The 18,718-nt window shown below is 40.2% G+C and overlaps 1 protein-coding gene across 1 annotated transcript in view; it reads right to left on the reverse strand.

Annotated features, from left to right (window-relative positions):
* Positions 1 to 2,036: 2,036 nt before the first annotated feature.
* Positions 2,037 to 18,718, reverse strand: part of CLTRN (collectrin, amino acid transport regulator) — a 51,755-nt gene continuing 35,073 nt past the window's right edge. The window contains exons 6-7 of the mRNA XM_088834015.1: positions 14,772 to 14,966; positions 2,037 to 2,980 (exon numbers count right to left, since the gene is read on the reverse strand). Coding sequence (XP_088690141.1) covers positions 2,824 to 2,980; positions 14,772 to 14,966 — 352 coding nt within the window. The 3' untranslated portion in view covers positions 2,037 to 2,823. The remainder of the gene's footprint in view (positions 2,981 to 14,771; positions 14,967 to 18,718) is intronic.

Raw genomic sequence — 18,718 nt, forward strand, 5'->3', positions numbered from 1 at the left:
TTCTGCAGTGACTTGGTTTTCACATGCTTCTGTCTTTCCAATTTCATCACAGTTTTTGCTAAGGACCGGGAGACGAGAGTGACAGCCATATTTCTGCTCAATTTACAACATTTTATTTCCACTACCTATCACCTCACAATGTGTTCCTTTGTGGGACATTACAGGATCATTATTTTTAAAATGAAAGGTATGGTTGATGATTGACTGCTGTCTAATTACCCGCAATGTTTGTCAAAGCCAGTGCAGGAGACATAAGCTCTATTTTGCTGTTATGTTGATGGTCAATTTTACAGCGCATTTCTGCTAGTAAAGAAAACTTCCTCAGCAAGGATATTCAGTGGAACAGACCTTTGCAAGTGGAACAAATCCCCTCAGCTTCACAATAAACAGTGAAGAAAATGATCTAGTTATCAAATTGGTCCATCCCATGCCTTCAAAATAAAAAGGGATATGGGAAGCGAGTTAGAGACTACTGCTATAACACCAACTGTTGGTGATGGCAGTGGGAGACTGAGCTGCAAATTTTCTATCAATTCAGTTCAGTTCAGCTCAGTTGCTCAGTTGTGTCCAACTCTTTGCAACCCCGTGAACTGCAGCACGCCAGGCCTCCCTGTCCATCACCAACTCCGGGAGTCCATCCAAACCCATGTCCATTGAGTTGGTGATGCCATCCAACCATCTCATCCTCTGTCGTCCCCTTCTCCTCCTGCCCTCAATCTTCCCCAGTACATGTATAATAATTATTATTAGAATTTAGAATGATACCCATCTGGAAGTAAAATCAAGTCTATTAGTATGATTCTTTTAATTGGAGGATAATTGCTTTACAATATTGTGTTAGTTTCTGCCATACATCAACATAAATCAGCCATAGTTATACATATGTGCCCTCCCTGTAGAACCTCCTTCCCACCTCCCACCCCATCCCACCCTCTAGGTTGTCACAGAGCACCGGTTTGAGTTCCCTGCATCATACAGCACATTCCCACTGGCTATCTATTTTACATATGGTAATATAAATGTTTCAATGTTACTCTTTCAACTCGTCTCTTTCCCTCCTACTGTGTCCACACAGAAAAAGTCTGTTTTCTATGTCTGCATCTTCATTGCTACCTGCAAATAGGTTCATCAGTACCATCTTTCTAGATTCCATATATACGCATTAATATATGATATTTGTTTTTCTCTTTCTGAGTTACTTCACTCTGTATAATAGGCTCTAGGTTCATCCACCTCATTAGAACTGACTCAAATGTGCTCCTTTTAATGGCTGAGTAATATTCCATTGTGTATATGTACCACAACATTTTTATCCATTCATATGTCAATGGACATCTAGGTTGCTTCCATGTCCTAGGTATTGTAAATTGAGCTGTAATGAACATTGGGTTACATGTGTCTTTTTCAATTCTGGTTTTCTCAGGGTATATGCCCAGTAGTGGGATTCCTGGGTCATATGGTAGTTTTATTCCTAGTTTTTTAAGGAATCTCCACACTGTTCTCCATAGTGGCTGTATCAATTTACATTCCCATCAACAGTGCAAGAGGGTTCCCTTTTCTCCACACCCTCTCCAGCATTTATTGTTTATAGATTTTTTGATGATAGCCATTCTGACCAGTGTGAGGTGATACCTCATTGTTATTTTGATTTGCATTTCTCTAATAATGAGTGATGTTGAGCATCTTTTCATGTGTTTATTAGCCATCTGTATAAGATCCCCTGGAGAAGGAAATGGTAACCCACTCCAGTATTCTTGCCTGGAGAATCCCATGGACAGAGAAGCCTGGTAGGCTACAGTCTACGGGGTCGCAAAGAGTCGGACACGACTGAGTGACGGAACGGAACGGATGTCTTCTTTGGAGAAATGTTTGTTTAGGTCTTCTGCCCACTTTTTGATTGGGTTGTTTGTTTTTCTGGTATTGAGTTGTATGAGCTGCTTGTATATTTTAGAGATTAATCCTTTGTCAGTTGTTTCATTTGCTATTATTTTCTCTCACTCTGAGGGTAAAATCAAGTCTAAAAACTACAATCTTCAAGCAGGGATACATACAACAAAAGTAATTTATTTCTAGGACTGGAGAGCAAATTAAACATAGCATAAAAATTAGACTTACTGTGTCCCACAGTGTGTAAACAAATTGCAGACAACAGTCAGTTAGTTAATCAAAAAGAGATGATTAGTATTTTATTAAGTTAGCATAGACTGTACTTTTACAAACTGCAGAGCTGCCCTTTTAGAGACTGATAGAAAAAATATATAAGCAATTGTTGGTATGATAACAGGATCAAGTTCCACATTGTATTTCAACACTCCCATTTTTATCCATCCAATTTACAGTAATTATTTGTTATTCTTCCTTATCTAGTCATATACAGAGTGATATGATATTTAAAAGGATCCACTTTCAATGATTTAGATACCATATTATAGGCATTCTCCACTGGAAAAAAATTTTTTTTAGGTCTTCAAAAGTGTGATATATATATATATATATATATATATGCTGGCCTGACTTTATGACTAGAAATGCTTAAATACTAATATATTTTTAAAATCAATAACTGCAAATGCCACATGACTACACTTATACACTGTGTTGTCAGGGAAATAGTCTAGAATATTTTGAGTAGTCAGCAGCTTATGATCCCAATGGTCTTCATGGGTATAATTCATTGCCTTTTCATTTCATGCACATTCAAAATTCTTACAAAAGAAGAATGATGAAAACAAAATATATAGTCTTGCCTCGATAAATTGTGATGTTCAGCAACTGCACAGACACAAGTGTTGAGTTTCACGGAGGGAGCAAAACAGTAGCCCTTCAGAGAGGGGTGAGCCGCTCATCTTCTGTCACAAAAGTATCGTTAATATGCCCTCCTTTCATGTCCAGGGGATCACAGGGGATGCCATTTTCAATTGTGATCACGTTTTCACACTTATCTTCAGTGTCTTCCATTTCAGATGGTCCTTTGTTCTTCCTAAATGCACATAAAAAGAATGATTGGGATCTAGATCTAGGAAGAGAAAGCATGGTCTTCTGTTCCAACATGGAGATCAGGAAAGGGAAGAGGAACCTTAGAATGATTGGAAAAATGGGTGACATTGTGTATTTTCAAATAAATGTCAAGGATCATAAAAAGTTGATGAAGTGAAAAGATGGTATCAAGATCAGAAGTCTCCGTGGATTATATATATACGAAAGAATATATATATTTATACAAATGAGTATGTCTGTATACACACATATATTCATATGTACATTCACACACACAAATTGCATGAAGGAATGTGAGGGAAATGTATAATCAGATTGAAATGAAATATCAAGAAGCAAACTCACATTACTTGTAGAAGGATGTAATCATTATAAACTGTAGGTATCATTCCTTGCCTCTACTCATTACAAAATAGTTGCATTCATTTGTAAGTCACGTTTTTGGAACTCAGAACACATTTTACTAATTACAATTCATAGCTATAATCCCAGGTCATTTCAAAAAATTCAATTTAACAGGATAAAATTTTAAGTTACTCATTCTCAGACCCTTTGAAAAACCTGATATCTCAACCCAAGTGGTAACCAGTCCCTTAATATTTCCCTGGGGTGTGGAAAAATATATCCTTGAATTTAAAGATTCTTTCTGTCTTTTGTGAAAGGCCAAGACGCTGAGCCAATTGTGCTGGATATCACAGAGGAAAGTGGAGAAGAGAGATGTGAGTACCTCTAGGCAACCAGAGAGCAGAAGAGTTTCTCTGAGGATTATCATAGGTTGTTGGGGCACTATGGAGGCACGATGTTAGGCATGAGGCTTCCAGACCTGTCAAAGATTCTCTTGTCCCAGAAATCTGTGGAAACTCCAAAGAGGCAGACCTGAGTAGATCACATGGCTGGGATGGTGGACATTGCTGTGGTGACCAGAATGGACTCCCACCACTATGAGAATCCCTTAGAACCTTAGTGAGTCTCCAGTGGGTGACGAAGTGATGAAGATGCCCCAGTGATGACCAAGGTCTATCAGTGCTACATGAGAGTTCATTTTCAAAGTGCTTTAAAGAACATGGTGAAGGAAGGCAGAGAAAAGAGAGAACGAGAGAGCTCTTGTTTACAAAATAATGACAACTATAATCAATGATGGTGGCTATGCTAAACAACAGATTTTCAGTGTAGATGCAACAGCCTTTTATTGGAAGAACATGCCACCCAGGACTTCCATAGCTAGAGAGGAGAAGTCAGTCCCTGCCTTCAAATTTCAGAGCACAGACTGACTTTCTTGTTAGTGGCTAATTAGCTGGTGACTCAAAGTTGAAGCCAGTGCTCATTTATCATTCTGAAAATTCCAAGGCCCTTAGAACAAAGCCTGCATAATGGTACATCTTTTTACATGGTTCACTGGATATTTTTAAGCCTACTCTTGAGGCCTACTGCTCAGGAAGATTCCTTTCAAAGTATTACTGCCCATTGACAATGCACCTGGTCACCCAAGAGCTCTGATGGAGATATATAACAAGATTAATGTTGTTCTTATGGCTGTTAACACAGCGTCCATTCTGCAGCCCATGGATCAAGGAGTAATTTAGACTTTCAAGTCATATTATTTAAGAAATACACTTCATCAGGCTATAGCTGCCACAGTGATTGCTCTGGTGGATCTGGGCATAGTCAGGCAAAACCTTCTGGGAAGGAGTCACCATTCTAGATTCCATTTAGAACATTCATGATTCATGGGAAGAAGTCCAAATATCAACATTCACAGGAGTTTGGAAAAAGTTGATTCCAATCGTCAGGGATAACTTGGAGGGGTTCAAGGTTTAAGTGGAGGAAGCAGCTGCAGATGTGGTAGAAAAAGCAAGAGAACTAGAATTAAAAGTGGAGCCTGAGAATGTGACTGAATTGTTGCAATCCTGTAACAAAACTTTAACAGAATAATAAATTGCTTTTTATGGATGAGCCAAAAAAGTGGTTTCTTGAGATGGAATCTACTCTTGGTGAAACTGCTGTGAAGATGATGAAATGTCAACCAGGAATTTAAAATATTGCATAAACTTTGATAACGCAGCTTTGAAAGGATTAACTGCAATTTTGAAAGCAGTTCTATTATGGGTAAAAATCATACCAAACAGCATTGCATGTTACAGACAAATGCTTCATGAAAGGAAGAATCAATCAATGTGGAAAACTTTGCTGTCTTATTTTCAAAAATTGCCACAGCCACCCAGCCTTCAGCAACTACCACCCTGTTCAGTCAGCAGCTATTGGCATTAAGGCAAGACCCTTCTCTAATAGAAAGGTTATAATTCGCTGAAGGCTCAGATGATGGTTAGCATTTTTTATCTCCAAAATATTTTTAAATTAAGGTATGTACAGTGATTTTTTTAAAGACATAATGCTATTGCACAGTTCACAGTCTACAGTATAATGTAAACATAGCTTTTAAATGCCCTGGGAAACCAAAAACGTCATGTGGATCACTTTATTGCAGTCTAATGAAGCCTGCTACATCTCTGAGGTATGCCTGTACTTTTTTCATTACCTCTTTTGCCCATTTTCTGTCTGGATTTATGACAAATAGCCACTGGAAGGCTCCTAAGAGCTACTTTCAGGTGTTTTAGTCACAGGTTGCTTTCTTTTATTTTTAAATCCTCTTCCTGACCCACCTGACGATGCAGGAAGAGCGGAAGTCACTAACACTCAATTTTATTTTTCAGGAAAAAGAATTCATGTTTTTAGCAGAACATCAAATAGGAATGATCCAGAAAGATAAGTTTTATTATACTTAGAGCAATGCACGGGCAGTGAATCAGTTTATTACAGGACATACTGCGAAATGTGACAAAGGGCTGTATTACTGTTAGATAACCTTTGAGCTTCTTATCATGTCCGTCAGCCAGCGAGTTACTGACTCTGCAGTTTGTGAAGGCCACAATGTCGAGACTCTGAACAACTGGATCTAAAGTCACAAAAGAATAATATGTGCATACTTTGCCATGAACACACCTCCCACTTTGATACATATCCACAGCAATTTCGCTCAGAATCTTTTTGATGAAGAAATCCTTCTTCTAAAGAAGAGAAACTTGTCCTCATTCATCTACTTCCTTTTTCGTTCTTTCCCATTCCTTTTGATGCCTGGTGGATCATTTTCCCTTTGTGACTGAGAGAGGGAAGGTTTCTTGCCATGATCTACAAGTGTCCTGCCCTCTGCGATTTTTCTTCTAATTCCATAAAAAACATTTTTTAATTGAAGAAACTGGCAAATGAACACTAGCAGTCATTACTTCTAAGACTACCATTGATTGCATTGCTACTTATTTCAGAATGCTCCATCCATTAAGATTTTTGTAATATGGGTTTCATACTTACATACACAAATTTCAGGGTAAAACTTGAATGTTAAAAACCTATTTATTGTTGTGAAGAAGTATTACTCACTCCAAGCCTGATGAAGAGTGATATAGGGAGAAATTGCATGACCTAGGGCTTTCCTGGTGGCTCAGATGGTAAAGAATCTGCCTGCAATGCGGGAGACCTGGGTTCAATCCCTGGTTTGGGAAGATCTTCTGCAGGAGGGCATGGCAATCCCCTCCAGTATTCTTGCCTGGAGAATCCCCATGGACAGTGGAGCCTGGCAGGTTATAGTCTATGGGGTCACAAAGAATTGGACATGATGGAGTGACTAAGCACAGCACAGCATAGGCATTTTTTATGATAATTTATAAATATAAATTTGTTACTAGGGTATCATTCCTACTGAACCATCACTTTTGTCTTTTAAAATCCATAAAAAGGGAGAGAAGGATGAGTGAACTTTGGAGTTTTTCTTTTTTATTGAGCTCTTTCTGTTCACTTTAGGACAAGAACTGTGTCTCTTCCAATGCATGATAGGCACTCAGAACATAGGTACTGAACGAGCGTTGGGTACTATGAATGGACATGATGTGCTCGATGGTTACAGAATGTCAGCTGTCTTTGCTCTTTGGACAACGTGGAAAGTGATAAGATACCCATGTCTACAGGAGGAGAGGCCAAAGAATTCTAGTCCTCTGGTAGGTGATTTCACCTGGCTGGAGGACCTTCTCATCACAGGAAATCGTACGCCCACCCAAAGTGGCACTGATTGTTGATCGCTGATGCTTGGAATGGACGGTGGAGTATCTTCACCCTAAGGAAGTAAAAACACAGCAGCCTGTCCTTACCTCTCTGGGACTACAACCCACCAACTTTCATTCCCCGCATTGGGCCTATAATGGCACATTTTGACCTCTGACAGTAGCATCTACAATGGCAAAATAGTTTCAAGTGATTACAGTGACATCTATGGTGTTGGAATGCTACTTGAATGTTATGAACTCCACCTATTCGAAATTAATAAACCATCAGTGAAGCCTGGCAAAAAGCTATACCACTTCTAATTCCTAAGGTATGAAAATGAGTATTTTCCTCCATGCATTTGGAAACATAACTCTTCAAGAAATATAAGAAACATCACATGTGTGTATTTCCCTCCTCCCTTCCTCTTTTCCTTCTTTCCCTCTTTTTTCTCTTTCTTCTGGTAGATCCTATTCAAAATCTGCCTTGGTTTACTGTCTGAGTAACTTTGTGTAGAGCATTCATCCATCCAATTGTTTGTTTCATCACCCAGTTACTCTTTAATCATCTATCCATCCACCCACACATCCATCCATCTATTAGTTTATTATCCAGCCAGCCAGTCATTGATCTGCTTTCATTGATATATCCATTTATCTGTCCTTCTCAATAGCCAGACACTCACGTCTGTCCATCCAGCTCTAAGCACACTGGTGAAGTGTCTATTTTGTGCTGATGGAGAAGGCGATGGCACCCCACTCCAGTACTCTTGCCTGGAAAATCCCATGAACGGAGGAGCCTGGTGGGCTGCAGTCCATGGGGTCGCTAAGAGTCGGACGCGACTGAGCGACTTCACTTTCACTTTTCACTTTCATGCATTGGAGAAGGCAATGGCAACCCATTCCAGTGTTCTTGCCTGGAGAATCCCAGGGATGGGGGAAGCTTGTGGGCTGCTGTCCATGGGGTCGCACAGAGTCGAACACGACTGAAGTGACTTAGCAGCAGCAGCAGCAGTGCAACTGTTTTTACAAAATGTCTTTTAATTTGTGTCAGACTAGTTCCCCCTGAGAGATTCAGGTTAAAAAAAAAATGGTGATGGAGTTGGGCAGGAACACAGAACAGAGAAGTTTGTTTTTAAAAAATGTATCTTCTCAGTGCATCATATCTGGAGGCACTTGTCATTTTGTGTCATTGTTGGTGATATTCACCAAATTTCTCTCTTTACAAAATACAAATATCTCTGTATAATCAGTACATTGCTCATAGGAGTGTTACGTTGAGACCTTGTGAGTATCCTATTCTCTAATCAACTTCACTGGAAAAGACTCTGATGCCGGGAGGGATTGGGGGCAGGAGGAGAAGGGGACGACAGAGGATGAGATGGCTGGATGGCATCACCGACTCGATGGACATGAGTTTGAGTGAACTCCGGGAGTTGGTGATGGACAGGGAGGCCTGGTGTGCTGTGATTCATGGGGTCCCAAAGAGTCGGACACGACTGAGCGATTGAACTGAACTGAACTGAATCAACTTCTACTCAGTGATAGTATCCATTGAGAAGCCTCTTCAGAATCAATTATTATTATTATATGGTGATTTTCTGTTTCCGTTACACCTATCCAGACCACTGAAACTTTCTCCACATCAGCAATAAAGCTATTTCACTTTCTTATCATTTGTGTATTCACTGAATTAGCACTTTCTATTTCCTTCAAGAGCTTTTCCCTCACATTCACAACTTGGCTAACTGATTGGTCTAAGAGGCCTAGCTTTCAGCCTGTCTCAGCTCTCAACATGCTTTCCTCACTAAACTCAATCAGTTCTAGCTTTTGATTAAAAGTGAGATACATGACTCTTTCTTTCACTCGAACACTTAGAAGCCACTGTAGGGTTATTAATTAGCCTGATTGTCTCAGGAAATAGAAGGCCTGAGGAGAGGGAGAGAGATGGGTAAAAGCTGGTTGGTGGAGCAGTCAGAATACACAATATTCACCATTAAGTTTGCCATCTTATATGGGCATGGTCTATGGAGCTCACACCCCAAATTCCAACAGTAACATCAAAGATCACTGATCACAGATCACCATAACAAATACAAAAATAATGAAAATGACCGACACATTGCAAGAATTACCAAATGTGACACAGAGACGCAAAGTGAACAAATGCTGTTGGAAAAATGGTGCTGATAGACTTGCTTGATGCGGGCTGCCATAAAACTTCAATCTGTAAAAAACTCCCATAAAACCTCAATTTGTAAAAAACACGAAATAAAGTGAAGCACAAGAAAAGGAGGTCTGCTTGTATTGGGTGGCCCACGAGGCAAAGCGGTGTTGAGTTTGCTCAAGATAAACTAGTGGCAGCTAAAACCAGAAGAGTATTTCTGTCTCCCTTCAAACAAGATAAGGTTGAAAAGCCAAGGCCCAAGAACATCCGGAAAAACAACAAAGAACACACAAATATGATTTCAAAATGGGCCAGAGTTAATGATTGGGGAATTGCAACTGTCATCTAATCAGTGTAGAAGAGCCCTGGGGAAACTACAGCGTTGCTGGAACAACTTTAGTGGGCATTGCAGCATCGTGAGACTGGTGGGCTTTGGCATCAATGACATCTGGTTTAAATACTAGTACCGTTACATTCTAATACTATGTGTGGAGGCAGGTCTCTTTTTATCTGCCATGTGATAGCAAAAACAAGAAGAATTAGTGTCTATTACAAAGAACACTGCTTTGTATACATCATCTTATCTAATTCCTACTGTAATACTGTTCAGATTTCATTATCATCTGCTTTTGAAAGAACAGAGACTCAAACATGGAGAGCAACTTTTCTTTCAGAACAGACAAGACTGGTGAAAGGAGTGGACCTGGAACTTACTTCATCTTCCCACACTTTCCTCAAAATACATATTTGATTCCTATTGAGTGTGTACATTTAAGATCAGCAAAGTAAAACAATTATTAGCACTAACATTTCTCAGTTCATTTACATTTCTATTTTCAAGACAGTTCACTCATTTGATTGAGACTGTATAAGAATGTGAAGCTTTAGTATGTGAAAACATTGGCTGAGCCCCAGTATCCTGTCTGAAAAAATTCATGCAAACCCAAATTCACTTTTCTTTACTATTGACCTTATAGGAAGAGAAATAAAACCAGAAGGAAATCAAGTGAATTTACTAGTGACTCTACTCAACTGTGACCATTAGCTAGGGTTCAATGTACTGAGTCCTTGGCCTGGCTTTGTTACAACTACAAGATTATCATCTCCTTACAGGCAAGGGCCACCCATGTTATCTCTGTACATCTCTTCCACAATACATTCTAGAGTTCCAATCACAGAACGCATGGTCAATAAAGGAATGGAATAAGATATTTTTACCTCTCTGGGCTTGGCATCTGGAGAAATGGATACAGATCATTGTTTAAGGTCCCTTCCTAAGATAACAACATTACAACAGTCCATTTATATAAAAGATTCATGAATCAATTCTATTATATACATACAAGTGTGAAACTGCGCTGTGTCTGTGACTTTGCTTTTATAGCCCAAAATGCCAGTTTGCATAGAGTTAGCAGTTTGTAACTGCTTTTTGATGGTGATGCTTCTTTACATTGAAACAGCATTGCCCAGTGTCTAAAGCACTTGTATGTATTCTCTAATTTTGTCTTCCCATCGCATAACTATTTAAGAAGATACTATCCTCATTTTCTGTATGTGACCGCATCAAGTCACTCAGCCAATAAATGCTAGGGCCTAAGACTGGGACCCAAAACCAAGAGTATTTAGTTCTTTCAACTAAAACACACATCACATCATCAACTTCATCATCGTTACCATCATCACATCATCCCCACCATTAAAGCCATCACCATCATCCACCATCACTGTCACCACCACCATCATCACCATCGTCATAAAGTTGACCAAAGAGCTAACATATCCACTTCCAGCCTGGGGCTAGACACAGATCTAGTACAGACGTCAGTGTCAAGTATATGCAGTTTGTCTTGCTTGCCTTTCCACCTACCCAACTTCCTAATCGTTCTCTAACAGAAAAAAATCACTTTTCTAACTCTTTTCCTTCCACAAACCTCTTATTTCACAAACTGCTATTCTCAACTAGATGGTAATAGAGAAAGGAAGCAATCTCCTCAAATTTACTTCCCGAAGAGGCAGCAGTTGTGATGACATGCTGAAACCGCTGGTTCAGGCTTGCAAGAGGAGACTGTTAAATATTCAGAAATTTCAGAGTGGATAGGAAATCAGCAAATGCTACGAATCAGGGTATTGTTTTTTCAGAGAGAAGGCTGATTAGCCAGTTCACCACATGACACTAAACAGCTGACCTAACAAGACGTCTGGCTTTTTAAAATAGGTGTTTGTTAACTAATAAAATCTCAAGCAATAGGCCAATGAATTGCAGAAGCTTCTGCAGTACTGTGCCAATATCTGGATGTGCCAATATCTGGAAAATCTTTTCCAGCATTCTTTCATCACAGAAATGGGTTAAGCTCATCTTGGATCACACTTACTATTTATTTAGCACATATTATACTTGATACACAGTTCTCTCACCCAATCTTCATGGAGGCCCTGTGAGACATTACCTCCCTCGTACAGATGGAGAAATCTGATGATGCAACAAACCTCACTCAGCTAACAGGTATAGCTAGTATTTGAGTTCACCTAGTTTGGGCCACAGTGACTGCACACTTTCCACCCAGAGGTTCTGAACAATCAATGGAATGCTGTTATTGACATGGCCAACAGAAGAGTTAAAGCTTCACTTGAGAATTTTCCCAAAGGTAACTTAAAAGATGCACATGTCTTAGATGACACTGGCACTCTTCTCTGTAGAAGTAGAAGGCTGATTCAGATGACCCCGTGGTCACTCTGATCTTCTAGGTTTCAGATGTTCTATCACACAAACTATGTTCATTACTATCTAACCTGTGGATGGCATTCTTGAACAAATCTGTGTCTTCCTCAACACTAAAGGCTTTTGAGGGCAACTTCTATCTTTTCGACAAACAGACAAAACTTTCATCACAAAGATCAGAGCTCCTCCCACTTCAAACTGCACCCTCTCCCCACTTTTGAAGCAATGCTGTTCCTAAGAGAAACCCAAATTTTTCCATATCAAGTGGAAAACCTAACAAATCAATTTCTCTTCAGAAGGTTATCATGACTGTCCTGTCTCTATTTGCTAATTATTGATGCTCTCCAGGTTGACACAGGAGGTTTGGCCATCTGTTTTCCTGGTCTGAACATGAACTAAATTTGTGAAGGCAAGGTTGTAGTAACAGGGTCACTTCTCCCAAGCAACAGATTATGATGCTGCACGCCCAATTATTATATTACTGGAGAGTTTGCTCAGAAGGAAGATAGCTGATCCCAGTACAAATGAACTGAAAGACCAGCAACAGCAGGATAATAAAATAACACTAAGTGAACTCCGGGAGTTGGTGAAGGACAGGGAGGCCTGGCGTGCTGTGATTCATGGGGTAGCGGAGAGTCGGACACGACTGAGAGACTGAACTGAACTGAACTGAACTGAAATGAAGAGATAACACTTACTGAGCACTTGCTATGTGCCAGGCGCTCCTTCGAGAATGCTACTCTATTAACGTTTGATTCCAACAAATTCTTTCTAATACACCTCGCTGTCCTCCGAGCAAAGTTATCTATGCACAGATAGTAAAGAAACATTTAACCAACTTGACTCCAGCACCACAAACCATGTTCTCTTCAGCTTGGCTTCCCTGACTCATTGCCTGTGCTTCCTGAGAGCCATACAGTTCATGCATTACATCCAAGAGCAGAGTCTAGCCAATAAATACTTTGAATCCAAGTAGTCCATCTCCAAAGCCCATTCTTCCACCACCTACACCACGGCACACTAGTGAGGAAATTGGGAAACAAGGGGATGAAGTGAATTCATGAAGGTTACAACTGCTGGAAAGCACGGAATCCTAGCATTTCAGGATTAACATAAACCTTAAAGCTATTAAACACAGGCATGGAAATACCGCAACAGAATATATCTTAATATTCTAGAAAGCAAAAGAAAACAAATTAATAATTTGCATCAAGTCTCTCAGCATTACATGCCATGCCAACAGCAAGAAAATCAAGCAATTACAACTTGATCTTAATCCTTAAGTTTAATTCAGGGACTAGACATAGATCGCATTCATTCCATGGCATTTCACTGATCATTTGTGAAAAAAAATTGCAAAGCCACAAATTTAAAATGATTACCTTCTGCTAATAACCAGCGTGAACCATATGGAAAGTGGAAATTCTCAGCAGAAACATTGACTCAAACACAAACTTGGCCAAACACAACCTGCATGCCCCACATGGGCACCAACGCTTTTGAAAACCAGTGTGTGTCCCTGTGATGCCCACTTCATAGAATTCCTCTTCCTTGGTGTCAGAAGGGAAGGTTTAGAAGCATCAAAGTAGAGCTGAGGACTCTCTCCACTTGCCCTCTGAATCAGAGGTGCTTGTAAACAAGATTATTTTCTCCTTTCATTGTGAAAGTTTTGTTTCCTCCCTACCTTAGTAACTCTTTCACCAGTCAGAAATTCTCTCTGGAAGTAATATCAATAATTTAGACAGCAAAGCTTGCATGTGCCCCAGAATTCAGCTAAATGAACTCCATCAGTGGTAATCGAAATGTAAGTAGCTAAATTGGAAGCCCTCAAAAAAGTGAATTAGCTGGATATTCGTTAAGACATATCTCTTTCAATTGTACATCAACTAAGTTTCAAAAAAAAGAATGTATCTCCTTCAGAGAATGAACTTTAGTGGCTCTGTTGTAGAGCAAAGGAACCTACATGTTCAACAAGTGTTCCAGGTGATTCTGATACAGGGAGATGATTCAAAGGCCACTGTGAAGAACATGGGTCTATATAAAATCACAGGACTCAAGGGAAGAGCGTCCAAAGGAAGGGAATGTAAAGACATCACAAAAGTATCTGGTACAAGATGGTGGCTATAGGTACTGGAATAGGCAGGCCAAGGAGGGTAGGAAAACAATGGTGGAAGAAGTAGTATTCGGAGGTGGGTGAAAACCAAAGATTAACTCTGCCTATCCAAAAAGCCTGCTAAGCTCTGTATGCTGCTGCTGCTGCTAAGTCACTTCAGTCGTGTCCGACTCTGTGTGACCCCATAGACGGAAGCCCACCAGGCTCCCCCGTCCCTGGGATTCTCCAGGCAGGAACACTGGAGTGGGTTGCCATTTCCTTCTCCAATGTGTGAAAGTGAAAAGTGAAAGTGAAGTCGCTCAGTCGTGTCCAACTCGTAGCGACCCCATGGACTGCAGCCTACCAGGCTCCTCTGTCCATGGGATTTTCTAGGCAAGAGCTCTGTATATCCAGTGTAAAAAGTCATAACCCAGATGTTAAAAACAACTCTAGGTGTGAAACATTCACATGGTGTAGAAAAGAAAGAAAGATGGCGATAGAAGTAGTCATGGTTAAGTAAGGCACTCTGGACTCCAAAATGTGTCCAAAAACAAAAGCATAAGTGATATTTTGAAAACTGCCCATTTTTTCAGTTTACAATATAAAGGATTCGCTTCAGGTAGGGGAAAATCCTCTCCTTATTTTTCCAAGTCATGAGGGAACAGGAAAATGCTCTTTCAATCTCTCCCTTTATAAATATCTTACCTTCTATGTTGCTGGATTCCTGATAAAATCAGTAGCATGGTTGCCACAAGGACGATGCAGAATATCACACCAAATATAATAATCCAGATGGGCACAGTTGGGTCAGGAGGTGGTGCAAGAGTGGAAGGGATTCTTACAAATTCCAGAGTCTGGTCATTCAAAAAGAAGGCATTGTTGATCCGGTTTCTATTCATTCTAAAACACAAGGATGATTAAGAACCAACAAGAGAGAAGAAACATGAGAAACCAAAGGCAGAGCCCCGTGTCCCCGGGATTACCACCCTCTGTAAACAGAGCATCGCCCCAGCAAAAGACTTCTGGTCGAACAGACAGTCTGATGAGGGCAATCGTGCTGTGGTTTTCTGTTGGTAAGTGGTGGTGCTAGCTGCCAGAGAGGCGTTGTCTATGCACTGCTGCTGCTGCTGCTAAGTCACTTCAGTCGTGTCCGACTCTGTGTGACCCCATAGACGGAAGCCCACCAGGATCCCCCTTCCCTGGGATACTCCAGGCAAGAACACTGGAGTGGGTTGCCATTTCCTTCTCCAATGTGTGAAGGTGAAAAGTGAAAGTGAAGTCGCTCAGTCGTGCTTAGCGACCCCACGGACTGCAGCCTACCACGCTCCTCCATCCATGGGATTTTCTAGGCAAGAGTACTGGAGTGGCTTGCCATTGCCTTCTTCGGTCTATGCAGTACTGCCCTCCATTGTCATGAATGTTCTAGAAGTCAAGGGAAGTCCTGAGTTTTGAGCTCTGCCCACCACATTTTATTTCCTGAGAGGCAGCGTCTAGATTAAAATGACGGAACTCTATTTATGTGGCTGACATAAACACCAACAGCCTGAGAACACAAACTACTATGTAAAAAGTGGGTGATAAACATAAGAATAAAAGAAAATCAGGAACAGAAAGAAAACATGAAGCCAGAAGGAGCTGCAAATCCATCAATTAGATCTGTTTTCTTTTTTTCCATTCAATTCAACAAACAGTTGCTGAAAACTTACTAAGTACCAGATCCTCTGCTAGGTGCTAGAGATACAAATGGTAAAAAATAAAATACCCAAGTAGCTTACAGTCTAGAACAACAGCTCACCAGTCCCTCCACAATCACAGTGCAGTACAAAAAGTTCTACGAAAGAGCTCAAAATGGGCACAGTGGGAATACAGCAGAGGTGTCATCACAGTAAGAATTTAGAGCTGGTTTCCTAGGAAGACAAGTTTTGAGCTGTGCTTTGAGGGGCAAGTAGAATACTTCAGACCCAAAGTACTCACTTCAGACCTGTAGTCAGCACAGGAATTGGAGACCCAGTATACAGTATGATTTGTTTCATCACCTGCAAGTAGTTCCATATGACTAAAGTAAATGGTGCTTTAGGAGTCCAAAAGTTTAGAAAAACACGAAGGTAAATATATTACGTTCCCTGGGGAAAATCTGCATTTTGGGTGGTGGTAACCGTTAGGGAGGGGATGGTAGCAAAAACTTATTTGACCAAAACTAAATTTCTAGCTGGAATTTGCAAATCAGGTGCGATTTCTTGGAGATACTGTATGGCCTTTTCTGAATTTACACTAGACGAGCTGATTTCAACAAGCTCTAGAGCAGAACTGAAAACCAGAATATGTGAACCCTAGGTGATGTCAAATTTTCTAGGAGCTGCATTAAAAAAATAGTAATAGGCAAAACTGACTTTAATATAATATATATTTGCCCAATATATCCAAGAAAATATAATTTCAACATGTAATCAATAGTAAGTTTGTTCACATTTTATTCTGGGCAGAGTCCTTGAAATTCAGTGTGTACTTGACAGAGCATATCTAATCTTGGATTAGATACATTTCGAGTTCTTGAGAGCCACGTGAGGCTGCTGAGTTCTGTACTGGACGGTGCACTTCTTGAACCAGACAGTAATAACTTCAGAGTCTCTGCAGACCAGTACCAAGGTGTCAGGAAAGACCACCCTTAGCAAATGAAAATCTACAGGACGCCTGATTATTCATGTGAAGGAGAATCCTAGCCAGGTAATCTGCAGCACAGGACAATCAATGCAATTTTAATGAAACGATGGAAGGATTTCTTTTTTTGTAACCTAATTTTGATAGTACAAAACTTTCCATAAATGATGAGCCCCTCCAGCAACAGATAACAGTAAAACGAAAAGCTGCTCTGTGTTCTCACTCTGTCTACTTTGTTGCTTAGCAGTCAGGCTGATCAGAAGTTCTAGTTCAATACAAACTGTATCTCCATCCACCACTGAACTCCCCAGGAGGCGTCAATCACCATGGATACTTTCTAGTCAAAACTGGCCTTGAATAAAGCCAGGTCCTCAAAACAGATGAAAAATAGACCTCTTAGAACTGAACTTTTATCCCTCACCTAATTCCATAGGTGTGGATACTCTGTTGGGGGGAGGTGTGGATCACCGATGCAAAGGCAGGGTGCCTGCGTTCAAATCATCACTCTTTATTTTTCTCACATGGTGACCTGGGAAAATCAATTAATCTCCCCGAGCCTCAGTTTTCTCATTTATAAAGCAAGGATAACAATAATAACTCAGAAATGACTGGTGTTGATACTAAAAGCCAAAGATGCATCAGAATATGCCCTGTGAACCAGAAAATATTAAGCAAGCATTAGGTGGAACCAGTATCATCTTGCCCAATGACATAGATTCTTCAGCCTTGAAATTCCTATTAGCTGCCTTCTATGTATCATCTCCTTTCTTTTCACTCTGTCCTGCCCTCCTGGTATTGTTTCCTTTAATTTCATACACTCCTGATGAGCCCTATCCATACCCTGACATAAATTTCCATTCTACTATCCATCATCCACTAAACAGCCCTTCCTACTGGGGCCTTTGAAACAGACATTTTGTTGTGAACATATTCATCTCCATTCTCGACCTTCACCCTAAGCACTCACTCCTCCTCACAGTATCTGAAGCCTGGTTTAACCACAGTGCCCTCATTTTCCCCGTAGTCCTCCCTGATCACAGGGCTTGAATAAAATCCCTTTTCTCACAAATACAATATTCCTAATTTTTACTCCCTAAGTAGTGGCTCTCAGCAGTATTCTTAGTGGCAAAGTGCAGAAACAATTTAATTCAAACCTTCTTAAACCATCTTCCACTGGTACAGAGCCGCAATGCCTTCACTTCAGCAAGGGAAACAGATGGTTGTTGGCACAAAAACATTTGGCATTCGATTAAACACATATTGCCTTAAATGCTAACATTTAACAAAGAGCAAATGAGTTCTTTCACTAGATAATGAGAAAAATGTGCATTTCAATAACCTGTAAATCCCTTTGTAAGGAGAGTGAACTTTGTTTCAATCTTTCTTTCTCAGGATTGAGATTATTTGGGGAACTCATTCTTCCAGCTGAGCCACAAAGGAAACCCAAATTCTTTGATAGCATTTATTTTTCATTTATATAAGAGGCAAGATTTTACCTTTTTACCCCCAAAAAGTACGTTATAAAGGTAAGGACTGTACATTAACTCAAGAAGGTAAGTCCTTAGAAACCCAAGAAATGTGAATAGTTTCCTGGACTTCTAAATAAAAGTCAAAGGTATGACTTGCCCCTCGAAATGCTTTGCATTTAATCTACTCAACAACTCCCAGAGGAGCGTACCATAATTATTTCTGTTTTATAGATGATAAGAGGAAAGCAAAAAGAGGGGAAGTCATTTGTCTGTATTCTAATAGCTATCAAGAGGCAAAACGACTATTCAAAACCTGAGCATTCAGGCTCAAGAATGCATGTGATGAACCATCACACAATAGTGCCTTACAAGGTGTTCTTGCCAAAAGAAGACAGAATGAAACCTTCTTAGCTAATGTGTAAAGCAGAGCTTCTCAACCACAGCATGACTGACACTTGGGGTTGAACAGTTCTTTGCTGGGAAGTGCTGTCCTGGGCACTGGAGGATGTTAACTAGCATCCCAAA

Source organism: Moschus berezovskii, chromosome X (assembly GCF_049115385.1).
Source record: "Moschus berezovskii isolate FMDL1 chromosome X, NW_MosBer_1.0, whole genome shotgun sequence".
NCBI classification, from domain to species: Eukaryota; Metazoa; Chordata; class Mammalia; order Artiodactyla; family Moschidae; genus Moschus; species Moschus berezovskii.